General features: G+C 53.5%; 1 protein-coding gene and 1 long non-coding RNA gene across 2 annotated transcripts in view; one reads left to right on the top strand and one right to left on the bottom strand.

Annotated features, from left to right (window-relative positions):
* Positions 1-708: 708 nt before the first annotated feature.
* The window catches only part of LOC145514066 (uncharacterized), a 60,786-nt gene continuing 50,692 nt past the window's right edge, over positions 709-10,802 (bottom strand). Inside the window, exons 5-6 of the long non-coding RNA XR_014059831.1 lie at positions 7,926-8,037; positions 709-3,739 (exon numbers count right to left, since the gene is read on the bottom strand). This is a non-coding gene — a long non-coding RNA (uncharacterized LOC145514066). The remainder of the gene's footprint in view (positions 3,740-7,925; positions 8,038-10,802) is intronic.
* On the top strand, positions 4,105-5,897 carry LOC145514060 (uncharacterized). The gene is made up of 3 exons (XM_081511137.1): positions 4,105-4,274; positions 4,674-4,986; positions 5,237-5,897. Exons 1-3 carry the CDS (start codon positions 4,140-4,142, stop codon positions 5,863-5,865), a joined length of 1,077 nt encoding a protein of 358 aa, XP_081367263.1. The 5' UTR covers positions 4,105-4,139; the 3' UTR covers positions 5,866-5,897.

Below are 10,802 nucleotides of genomic sequence, written 5' to 3'. Positions count from 1 at the left end.
GAGCACCAGCTTCATCCTCTCGAAGGAGGACATCGATTGCTACCTTGGCACGTTACTCTCTTCATCCTGTGAAGACTCATTAGGCTTATCCTACAATTACTAGCTGGCCCGAAGAGATATCTCCTGAATCCAGATTAAGCTGGAGTCTCCCAGGCTCATCTGGCATGTCTTCCCTGAAGTCTGCCAAAACCCACACCCTTGCATTTCCAGGGACTCCCCTTAGCCAGCTGGGCAGAAAACCCAGCATGCTTCAAACAAGCTGACAGACAAGCGGGAGAGGACTCACGGGCAGACGGCCTCCCTCAGGTCTCGGGTGGAGCTCTGGGACCACAGCAGCAACGGGCCATCCCAGCCCCTGGGCTCAGCAGCGCCCTCATTCTCAGGCCGGCGGCTCTGCCCTGAGGGGAGCAGGAAGGTCACCAACTGCCGCAGGCGGACCTCAAGCCCCTCCCACTGCTGGAGCCTGACCTCCCCCGGCCCCACCCCTTCCCCTACCCCAGCAGGACGAGAGCTCGTCTTCCCCTGGCTTCCAACGTGAGGCCCGGCCCTGGGCCCCGATTGGGCACTGCCCCAGTCCGGAGCCAATCACAGTGGCCAGGGAGGTGGAACGCACCGATTGGCCAGGGCCAGGTCATGTGACCATGCTCCCCAGGAAACTCAAATATTACCAAGATTCCCTAACAAACCAATGAACAAAATTATCCAGTAAACGCAAACCGTACTTTTTAATGAGGCCAATGTCACAGAAAAAAAAAAAAAAGCTTCACAATGAACTGCTCAAGGAAGCTACTAAATAAACTTTCAGAAAAGTTAAGTCGTTTTTTTTTTTTTTTTTTAATAGGGTGACGGAGAGCTATACCTTTCCCATCTATGTGAACTTAGGTTTAAACTAGATTTCCCTTGGCTATTATATAAGACAAAAAACCCCACATCACCCCCTTTCACTCCCCCAACCCCCAAAAAGTGTTTTAGTCTATTGAGTTTTTGTGTCCTCAGTTGTGTCTGATTCACGGCAACTCACGAACTCTACACAGCCAGGCTCTTCCGTCCATGGAATTCAGGGCAATTTTTTTCTGTCACAGTAAATGCCCACCCTGGGTGATCCAAAGGCAAGGGCTCAGAGGCTCCTGAGAGAATAACTCCTTTCAGCTGAGCACAGAGCTGGCTCCTCACTGGGATGCCTGTGGCCTGGGGCTCCCAGAGGGGACAGCAGCACTCGCCCCACCGTGTGGTCACTGCTGCAAGTGCAGGCTGCTCCTCACTCCCCCTTGACAGTGTCCCTGAGGGCAGAACAGTGTGAATCTACTCAAGGTGGAAATGCAAACTCCGATGCAACCAAACTTCCCACAAGGTCTCCAAAACCACTCAGGAACAGGGAATTGGAAACTGCAGGGCATGACATGAATGGAGATGGAGACTTGACACCTTACACCGAGTTCACTTCCAGTTATCCCTAGACAAAGTTTCCATGAAAACTTGTCACAAATCTAGAAGAACAATGAGCAGAAACCGGACACGTGCTTTGAGTCTTCACACACAAAACTAAAAGGCAGTCCACAAAACAACCCAGAGAATACAGTGGACTTTGCAAAATCAAAGACATCTACCGTGGGAAAGACCTCATTACAAAAGCAAAAGACAGGTCATACATCGCGAGACGAATGAGTGGAAACACAAAGCTTCTCAAGGACGTGTCTCCAAACAGACAAAGAACACCAACACAACAAGCCTGTGAAAACTAGGGAAAGGTCTGAAGGGACGCCAGACTGAGGAAGACACACACAGAGTATCCCGGATGATGTCCAGCACTGAGGGCCTGAAGAAACAACAGTCTAGTTGCACTCCCTCAGGCCTGTGTGACCCTGGATGAGGCCTCTGTTTCCCGGTGGCTCTGAGAGATGGACAGGGAGGAAGGGGAAGAGAAATCACTTGCACTTCTAATACTCACAGCAAAGTCTTCCAATGAGAAGGGAATTATCACCCCCACTGACAATGCCATTCACTGAAGTGATACCCACGAGTCCATCTAACCCAGAAGGGAAGGAAGGACCTGTTCTCACAAAACGGCGAGAGATGGAAGAAAGAAGATCAAGCCCACACCAATCACTGGAAAGAGAAGCTGTGCTCAGGGCTTGAAAGAATTCCTATTGGGGAAATGATGTCACAGCCCCACAAGGCAATCCACAGCTTCGATGCTATTCCTCCCAAAATGCCAATGCATGTTCGCACCGAACAAAGAATTGCAAAAGGGGTTACGGAAACAGAAAAGAGCCTAAATTGTCAATACAATCCGACGAAAAAGCCCCGATACGGACGTCCAAGGTTGTGTGAAAGGAAATTAGACGACCAAACTAGGATCCTCAGGAGAGTATCGGAGAAGGCGATGGCGACCCACTCCAGTACTCTTGCCTGGAAAATGCCCTGGACGGAGCAGCCTGGTAGGCTGCAGGCCATGGGGTCGCGCAGAGTCAGACACGACTGAAGTGACTTAGCCGCAGCGGCAGCAGCAGGACAGTATGCTATTGGGAATACAACAACACACACAGATCCAGATCGATGGAATAAAGTTGAGGGTCCAGAAACAAACCCCGGCATCCAAGGTCAACTCATCTCTGACACAGAAGGGGAGAATATCCAAATGGGAACAAGAAAGCCTCTTCAATCAATGTCCATGGGAAAACCAGACAGCTACATCTGAAGAACGCTATTGGTTTTGATCTCACACCACCTCAATATCGGGGAAAAACCTCACCCTAAAGACTGATGTCATGAGATAGCTAGAAAGAAGCGTAGGTCAAAGGCTCCTTAACATCAGAGTCTCCTTGCCATTTGCTGGGCGGAGGTAGAAATGGGTCTCTTCAAGTAAGGGAAAGAGGGAAACCAAGTACACCAATGGGTTTCCATCCAATGGAACCTCTTCACAACAGAGAAGCTAAGCATTCACAAATGCAAAAGATAGGAAACGGAACATGAGAGACTCCTTGCAAGTGGTGTATCTGAGAAGGGGTTCATATGGAAAGAGACGAAGAATGCACAGCACTCAGATTCCAAGAAACACCACCACCACCCTTGACCCTTCCCCCATGACCAACTCCGACCTAAAGCCTTTCTCTCCCTCTAACCTATCCCTAAAACATAACCTTCATCTAATCATATACATGTGCATTCCTAGCATCCATCCATCCACACACGAGAGAGAAAGAGGAAGACACAGACTGAATCGAGAAAGGAAAAGAGAGGGACACAGCCAGAGAGAGACACGGAACCAAAGAGAGGAAAGGAGTCGATGGTCCAGACTTTTCATCAATCTGTCTCGAAGGTAGAAGCAATGACAGCGCCCATCCACCCCAGAAGGGGGAAACGGACGGAAGGTTTGGAGAGGAAAAGACAAGAACGCAGGGAGCCATTAGAAGCTCAGCCACCCGCAGAAGCCGAGCTGGGACACTTGAACAGAATCTCAATGGAAACAGAGAACCAGAAAGTTGGCTACTCTTTTCTATCAGAGAGGGAGACCTTCGAGACTTCCTTTCGGTCCTCCAACTTGCATGCGGGGTCTCCAAACAGTCAGGAGGGGGAGTGCCTTTTCCTGGGTACCACGGCGCATCCAGGCCTCGTTCTGCCCCATTCTGTGCTGTGTCAGCCCTGGATGGAGTCTTTCTTTCTGAAGTCTCAGCGCACAAGCTCCACGTGATATCAGCCCCAGGTGGAAAGGCATGGAGCTGCTCGTAGGCCGACAGACCTAGGAAACAGATGGGAGAATGACCCCCACTCTGCAGATGGAGAGACCGGGGAAACCCTGAGGGGCATATGCTTGTCCAGGGCCACACCACTTATGAGAAGAAGGAGCCTGGTCTGAGAGCAGCGGGGTCCTCGGAGCTCAGGCCCTGGCTGCACCCAGGCCTCCCCAGGGCTGTGGGCTGGGCTGTGTGGCTGTCACTGTGCCTGCACATGGCCTAAGGGGGGTGGTCGAGCAGTCAGAAACCCAGAGATTCCCTTGCGAAGTTTTGGGGAAGGGACCTCAGCACGAACCCCAGGAAATGATGTCACCTGCCGGCAACAGAACCCAACAGAACCCGCAACCCGGGTATCCAGGCCTCCAGAGCGGAGAGGAGCCCCCAGCCAGATCACTTGCTGCCGGGATGTTCTGCTGCTTGCCCCTGCCCAGAGGCCGGGGCCTCAGGAGAGCTCACAGGCAGTGTGCGTGGGCACCCTGTCGACGTTGGCTCAGGGCACCCCCGAGAGGCCTCTGGCCCTTTGCCCGGAGAAACAGAAAGGTAACACGGGGAGCCCCAGGCGGGGCCAGGCCACCTCTCCCATGCCACCCGGAAACACCGGGTCCTTTGCCTGTGTGTGTGGATGCGGGTTTCTCGGGGTGTGTCTCCCTCAAGGAAGCCCAGGCGGATGTGGGGTCAGAAGCCTGCGGAGAAGTTGTGTCCACACCCCAGGGGAGAGCAGGCTGGGTGGGATGGGGAGAGTGCGGGCAGCGCCGGCCGCCCAGGCTGACCTCACACCCTCAGGTGGGTCTCTTTCCTCCCGGGTGGGGATCTGAGCAGACACACGTCTCTGACCCTTCTGGGAAGAGAAGTTCGAGCAGGCAGAAGCAGCGGCTCCACTGGCCAGGCCCAGCTCGGAAAACTCCCAGCACGGCTGGCTGACGGTCACTGTCGTTGCAGAGCTTCCCACGTGATGAGGCCGAGGACGGGGACACCCCGTCCACCTCCCGGAGGGAGGGGTCGGAGCACCACCCCCCCGCCCGTGAGGCCCAGTGCAGGCTCCAGGTGAGCGTGCCCACGGAGGCATCAGCCCCACCGGGGGCGAAGCGGAGGCGGGGAAGGCCTGCTGCCGAGACACCGCCCAGGATACACCCGGCGGCCCAGTCTGAGGCTGCCACGGAGCTCAGCACACCCGGCTCCGACCCAGAGTCCCGAGAACCCCGGCCTCTGAGGCAGCAGGAGGACCTGGAGCCCAGCACGCCAGAGCACAGAGGTGAGGACGCTGGGGCTGGTGCACGGGAGTGTGTGGGGAGGGGGTGCTGAGCTACACACGGACGAGTCCCCGAAAGATGCTGCTGGGCCTGCAGCAAGCGCTGGCCTCACACCCCCACCCCCATCTTGCACACTTCAGTCCCAAAAGACATCCGACCCTGGGTATTCTTTGGGAATCTCTTGGAAGCTTTCTGTCCCGGGATACGCACATGCCAAGGCTGGCCTGTGGGCAAACTTTGCTTCTCCCCCAGCTCTAGCACTGGCCTCCAACTGGAACCAGGCTCTACTTCCCAGACCTGTCCCTACAGAGGTGGTGGCTCCAGGTGCAGGACCCAGGGATCCACCGAGGCCAGATGGAGAACCGAGACTTGCCCTCGCAGAGACACCAGGCCAGCTGGGTACTGGCCAGCACACCGGGCAGATCGGATCTCCGTGCCTGCAGGGCCCCCAGCCCCAGGCACTGATGTCCCACCCCCTCAGCCAGAACCTCCACCTCCACGTGCACCTGTACCTGCTCGGGCTTTGGCAGGAGAACCCGAGGCAGAGGAGGAGTCACCGCCTCGGCAGGGAGAGCCTGCCCTGGCTCCCGCGCAACACCCAGACGCCGACGATGACTCACTCGCCCCTGCAGGAAGAACGAGCCCCCGCTCTGGGCAGAGACCCAGAGCCCTTGCCGGAAACACCACGTCCAGGGGAGCGGTCGGCTCTGCAGCCTCCATCCCTGTCTGCTCACCGTGGACGCCGGCAACTCGGTCTGCCCCCAGGGGACATGGAGTTCCTTTCCCCTGAACTGCTTTGCATTTGGTTTGTTTCCACCTTTCTGGTGATGTTTTATTTTGTGTATGGTTTCCTGTATTTCTCTTGGTTAAGTTGGGATTAGTAAACTTTTTCATCATTGTTGCAATTTGGGAACACTGTTGTGTAACTCTGGTGATACTGTGTTACCATCCCACTTTGTAGTTTCAGACCCGTTCGATCTTTATGCCCCACCCCCCAACAAAGCCTGGATTCAAGGCAAGCACGCCCTGTTCATCCCTCCCCCCGATCCTGAACACAATTTCATCTTTTCTTTCTGCATTCCTTCCTATATTCTTGGTGTCCCCAATCAATGACTCTCAGTGAAATGACTGAAGGAGTTTTTTTCGGACTCTCCACCTACTGTAAGACTCCATTGGAGAGTTCTCATTTGTATGTCATTTGAACTAGCCTTTGATAGCTGAAAGGACGGTGTACGTCCTTTCAAGATATCATGTGCCAAACGAAGCCCTTTTGGCAAATGCCATCATTATCTCCAGGCAGGCATTGCTGTTTGAAGGGTGACATCTCAGCCAGAAGGCAGAGGCTGAGCTCCTCTTGTTGCACCAGCTCCCAAAAGAAGCCAAGAAAGGGAGCTGGAACAACAAACCACCCCAACGCCCAGGAAAGCGTTCTTCACGACAGAAGGCTAGAAAATGACCCAACAACCTTGTGGCCCAGAACCCCTCTAAAAAATCACTGTTCCATAAAAAAGAGAAACACATGGGAAGTTCCAAGGAGAGGCAATGCCCATGGCCAGTGTACTTTAGAGACGGCCTGACCGCTCCGGGGAAGACACGCACCGACGGAACCCCTTGGGAAACAGCAGTGATAGTCCTCACCGTCGTAAGGGTTTCCTCTGGGGACAACCTGCCCTGGGCACCACATGAGGGAGCAGACCGGCTTCTCTTCCTCTGCCCCCACACCATTCACTCATGAAGGCAGCTCAGGTGTTCTCATGCCCTGCCTGCCTGCCTGCCTGCCTGGCTCATCCGTGAGCTGTGCCCACCTCCAGGGCAGGACTCCACCTTCTCCTCTCTGTGTACCGTGAATCTGCACACAGTGGGCTTTCAGAACCTTAGGAGACTTGAGCCATTCCCACTGGAGCCAGAACCCTCCCCAGGAAGGAAAACAGCTGTGGAGTCATTTTGGCCCCAGCACTGGTTCCCAAACCCTGGCGGCTCCTACAGCCTCTACGGTGTGAAGAGGGAGGTCCCTTTTGACAGAGCTTTCCGGCTGTCAGATCTAAGCTGTTGTTTCCCTGTCAGCTGTGTCTCTTCCGTTGCAGCCAGGTGGGCCACGCTGCTCCAAAGGAGCTCACAAGCTGAGTTGCAAGGGAGGTATTGAGAGGACAGGGATGGCTACAACGTGCTGCAAACTGAGTGAGGGTCCCCACAATCCTCAGCAAAGGTCTGTGGTGTGCAAGTGGGGAGTAGAGGGCCCCCAAGTTCCAAAGGAAGGGAGGTACTCGGGAGCTAAAGCCCTTGGCTGCTGTGGTAGCAGCTGCACATGGCAGCTCGTCCACAGTGCACTTCGAATGAGGTCATATGAGCGGGACTCTGGAAATGGCTCCGAAATCCAGAGAAAGGGGTCAGGGTATGTGGGTATCCGGCGGGGGTGGGGGGTGGATGAAGGAAGGTGTCCTTCCTCTCTCCAGTGCAATTTGCTTTGGTGAGTCTCAAAGCTACCAGATGGCACTTCCCAAGTCAGGCCCCCGCAGGAATCAGGGTGGGCTGCGTGCCTCGGCCCCTGCCACAGGGACAAGCCACACCAGTGGCCTCCCTGAGCTCAAATGGCCGGACCTGGGGGTTCTGTCTGGGTGCACACCTCCTTGCTGTGGCCAAGTTCCCCCCTTCTCTGAGCACCAGCTTCATCCTCTCGAAGGAGGACATCGATTGCTACCTTGGCACGTTACTCTCTTCATCCTGTGAAGACTCATTAGGCTTATCCTACAATTACTAGCTGGCCCGAAGAGATATCTCCTGAATCCAGATTAAGCTGGAGTCTCCCAGGCTCATCTGGCATGTCTTCCCTGAAGTCTGCCAAAACCCACACCCTTGCATTTCCAGGGACTCCCCTTAGCCAGCTGGGCAGAAAACCCAGCATGCTTCAAACAAGCTGACAGACAAGCGGGAGAGGACTCACGGGCAGACGGCCTCCCTCAGGTCTCGGGTGGAGCTCTGGGACCACAGCAGCAACGGGCCATCCCAGCCCCTGGGCTCAGCAGCGCCCTCATTCTCAGGCCGGCGGCTCTGCCCTGAGGGGAGCAGGAAGGTCACCAACTGCCGCAGGCGGACCTCAAGCCCCTCCCACTGCTGGAGCCTGACCTCCCCCGGCCCCACCCCTTCCCCTACCCCAGCAGGACGAGAGCTCGTCTTCCCCTGGCTTCCAACGTGAGGCCCGGCCCTGGGCCCCGATTGGGCACTGCCCCAGTCCGGAGCCAATCACAGTGGCCAGGGAGGTGGAACGCACCGATTGGCCAGGGCCAGGTCATGTGACCATGCTCCCCAGGAAACTCAAATATTACCAAGATTCCCTAACAAACCAATGAACAAAATTATCCAGTAAACGCAAACCGTACTTTTTAATGAGGCCAATGTCACAGAAAAAAAAAAAAATGCTTCACAATGAACTGCTCAAGGAAGCTACTAAACTTTCAGAAAAGTTAAGTCGTTTTTTTTTTTTTTTTTAATAGGGTGACGGAGAGCTATACCTTTCCCATCTATGTGAACTTAGGTTTAAACTAGATTTCCCTTGGCTATTATATAAGACAAAAAACCCCACATCACCCCCTTTCACTCCCCCAACCCCCAAAAAGTGTTTTAGTCTATTGAGTTTTTGTGTCCTCAGTTGTGTCTGATTCACGGCAACTCACGAACTCTACACAGCCAGGCTCTTCCGTCCATGGAATTCAGGGCAATTTTTTTCTGTCACAGTAAATGCCCACCCTGGGTGATCCAAAGGCAAGGGCTCAGAGGCTCCTGAGAGAATAACTCCTTTCAGCTGAGCACAGAGCTGGCTCCTCACTGGGATGCCTGTGGCCTGGGGCTCCCAGAGGGGACAGCAGCACTCGCCCCACCGTGTGGTCACTGCTGCAAGTGCAGGCTGCTCCTCACTCCCCCTTGACAGTGTCCCTGAGGGCAGAACAGTGTGAATCTACTCAAGGTGGAAATGCAAACTCCGATGCAACCAAACTTCCCACAAGGTCTCCAAAACCACTCAGGAACAGGGAATTGGAAACTGCAGGGCATGACATGAATGGAGATGGAGACTTGACACCTTACACCGAGTTCACTTCCAGTTATCCCTAGACAAAGTTTCCATGAAAACTTGTCACAAATCTAGAAGAACAATGAGCAGAAACCGGACACGTGCTTTGAGTCTTCACACACAAAACTAAAAGGCAGTCCACAAAACAACCCAGAGAATACAGTGGACTTTGCAAAATCAAAGATATCTACCGTGGGAAAGACCTCATTACAAAAGCAAAAGACAGGTCATACATCGCGAGACGAATGAGTGGAAACACAAAGCTTCTCAAGGACGTGTCTCCAAACAGACAAAGAACACCAACACAACAAGCCTGTGAAAACTAGGGAAAGGTCTGAAGGGACGCCAGACTGAGGAAGACACACACAGAGTATCCCGGATGATGTCCAGCACTGAGGGCCTGAAGAAACAACAGTCTAGTTGCACTCCCTCAGGCCTGTGTGACCCTGGATGAGGCCTCTGTTTCCCGGTGGCTCTGAGAGATGGACAGGGAGGAAGGGGAAGAGAAATCACTTGCACTTCTAATACTCACAGCAAAGTCTTCCAATGAGAAGGGAATTATCACCCCCACTGACAATGCCATTCACTGAAGTGATACCCACGAGTCCATCTAACCCAGAAGGGAAGGAAGGACCTGTTCTCACAAAACGGCGAGAGATGGAAGAAAGAAGATCAAGCCCACACCAATCACTGGAAAGAGAAGCTGTGCTCAGGTCTTGAAAGAATTCCTATTGGGAAAATGATGTCACAGCCCCACAAGGCAATCCACAGCTTCGATGCTATTCCTCCCAAAATGCCAATGCATGTTCGCACCGAACAAAGAATTGCAAAAGGGGTTACGGAAACAGAAAAGAGCCTAAATTGTCAATACAATCCGACGAAAAAGCCCCGATACGGACGTCCAAGGTTGTGTGAAAGGAAATTAGACGACCAAACTAGGATCCTCAGGAGAGTATCGGAGAAGGCGATGGCGACCCACTCCAGTACTCTTGCCTGGAAAATGCCCTGGACGGAGGAGCCTGGTAGGCTGCAGGCCATGGGGTCGCGCAGAGTCAGACACGACTGAAGTGACTTAGCCGCAGCGGCAGCAGCAGGACAGTATGCTATTGGGAATACAACAACACACACAGATCCAGATCGATGGAATAAAGTTGAGGGTCCAGAAACAAACCCCGGCATCCAAGGTCAACTCATCTCTGACACAGAAGGGGAGAATATCCAAATGGGAACAAGAAAGCCTCTTCAATCAATGTCCATGGGAAAACCAGACAGCTACATCTGAAGAACGCTATTGGTTTTGATCTCACACCACCTCAATATCGGGGAAAAACCTCACCCTAAAGACTGATGTCATGAGTTAGCTAGAAAGAAGCGTAGGTCAAAGGCTCCTTAACATCAGAGTCTCCTTGCCATTTGCTGGGCGGAGGTAGAAATGGGTCTCTTCAAGTAAGGGAAAGAGGGAAACCAAGTACACCAATGGGTTTCCATCCAATGGAACCTCTTCACAACAGAGAAGCTAAGCATTCACAAATGCAAAAGATAGGAAACGGAACATGAGAGACTCCTTGCAAGTGGTGTATCTGAGAAGGGGTTCATATGGAAAGAGACGAAGAATGCACAGCACTCAGATTCCAAGAAACACCACCACCACCCTTGACCCTTCCCCCATGACCAACTCCGACCTAAAGCCTTTCTCTCCCTCTAACCTATCCCTAAAACATAACCCTCATCTAATCATATACATGTGCATTC

The sequence above is a fragment of the Giraffa tippelskirchi genome, chromosome 7 (genome assembly GCF_054371585.1).
Source record: "Giraffa tippelskirchi isolate mGirTip1 chromosome 7, T2T-mGirTip1v1.2.pri, whole genome shotgun sequence".
Taxonomy (NCBI): domain Eukaryota; kingdom Metazoa; phylum Chordata; class Mammalia; order Artiodactyla; family Giraffidae; genus Giraffa; species Giraffa tippelskirchi.
This window is presented reverse-complemented; position numbering and strand designations above follow the sequence as displayed.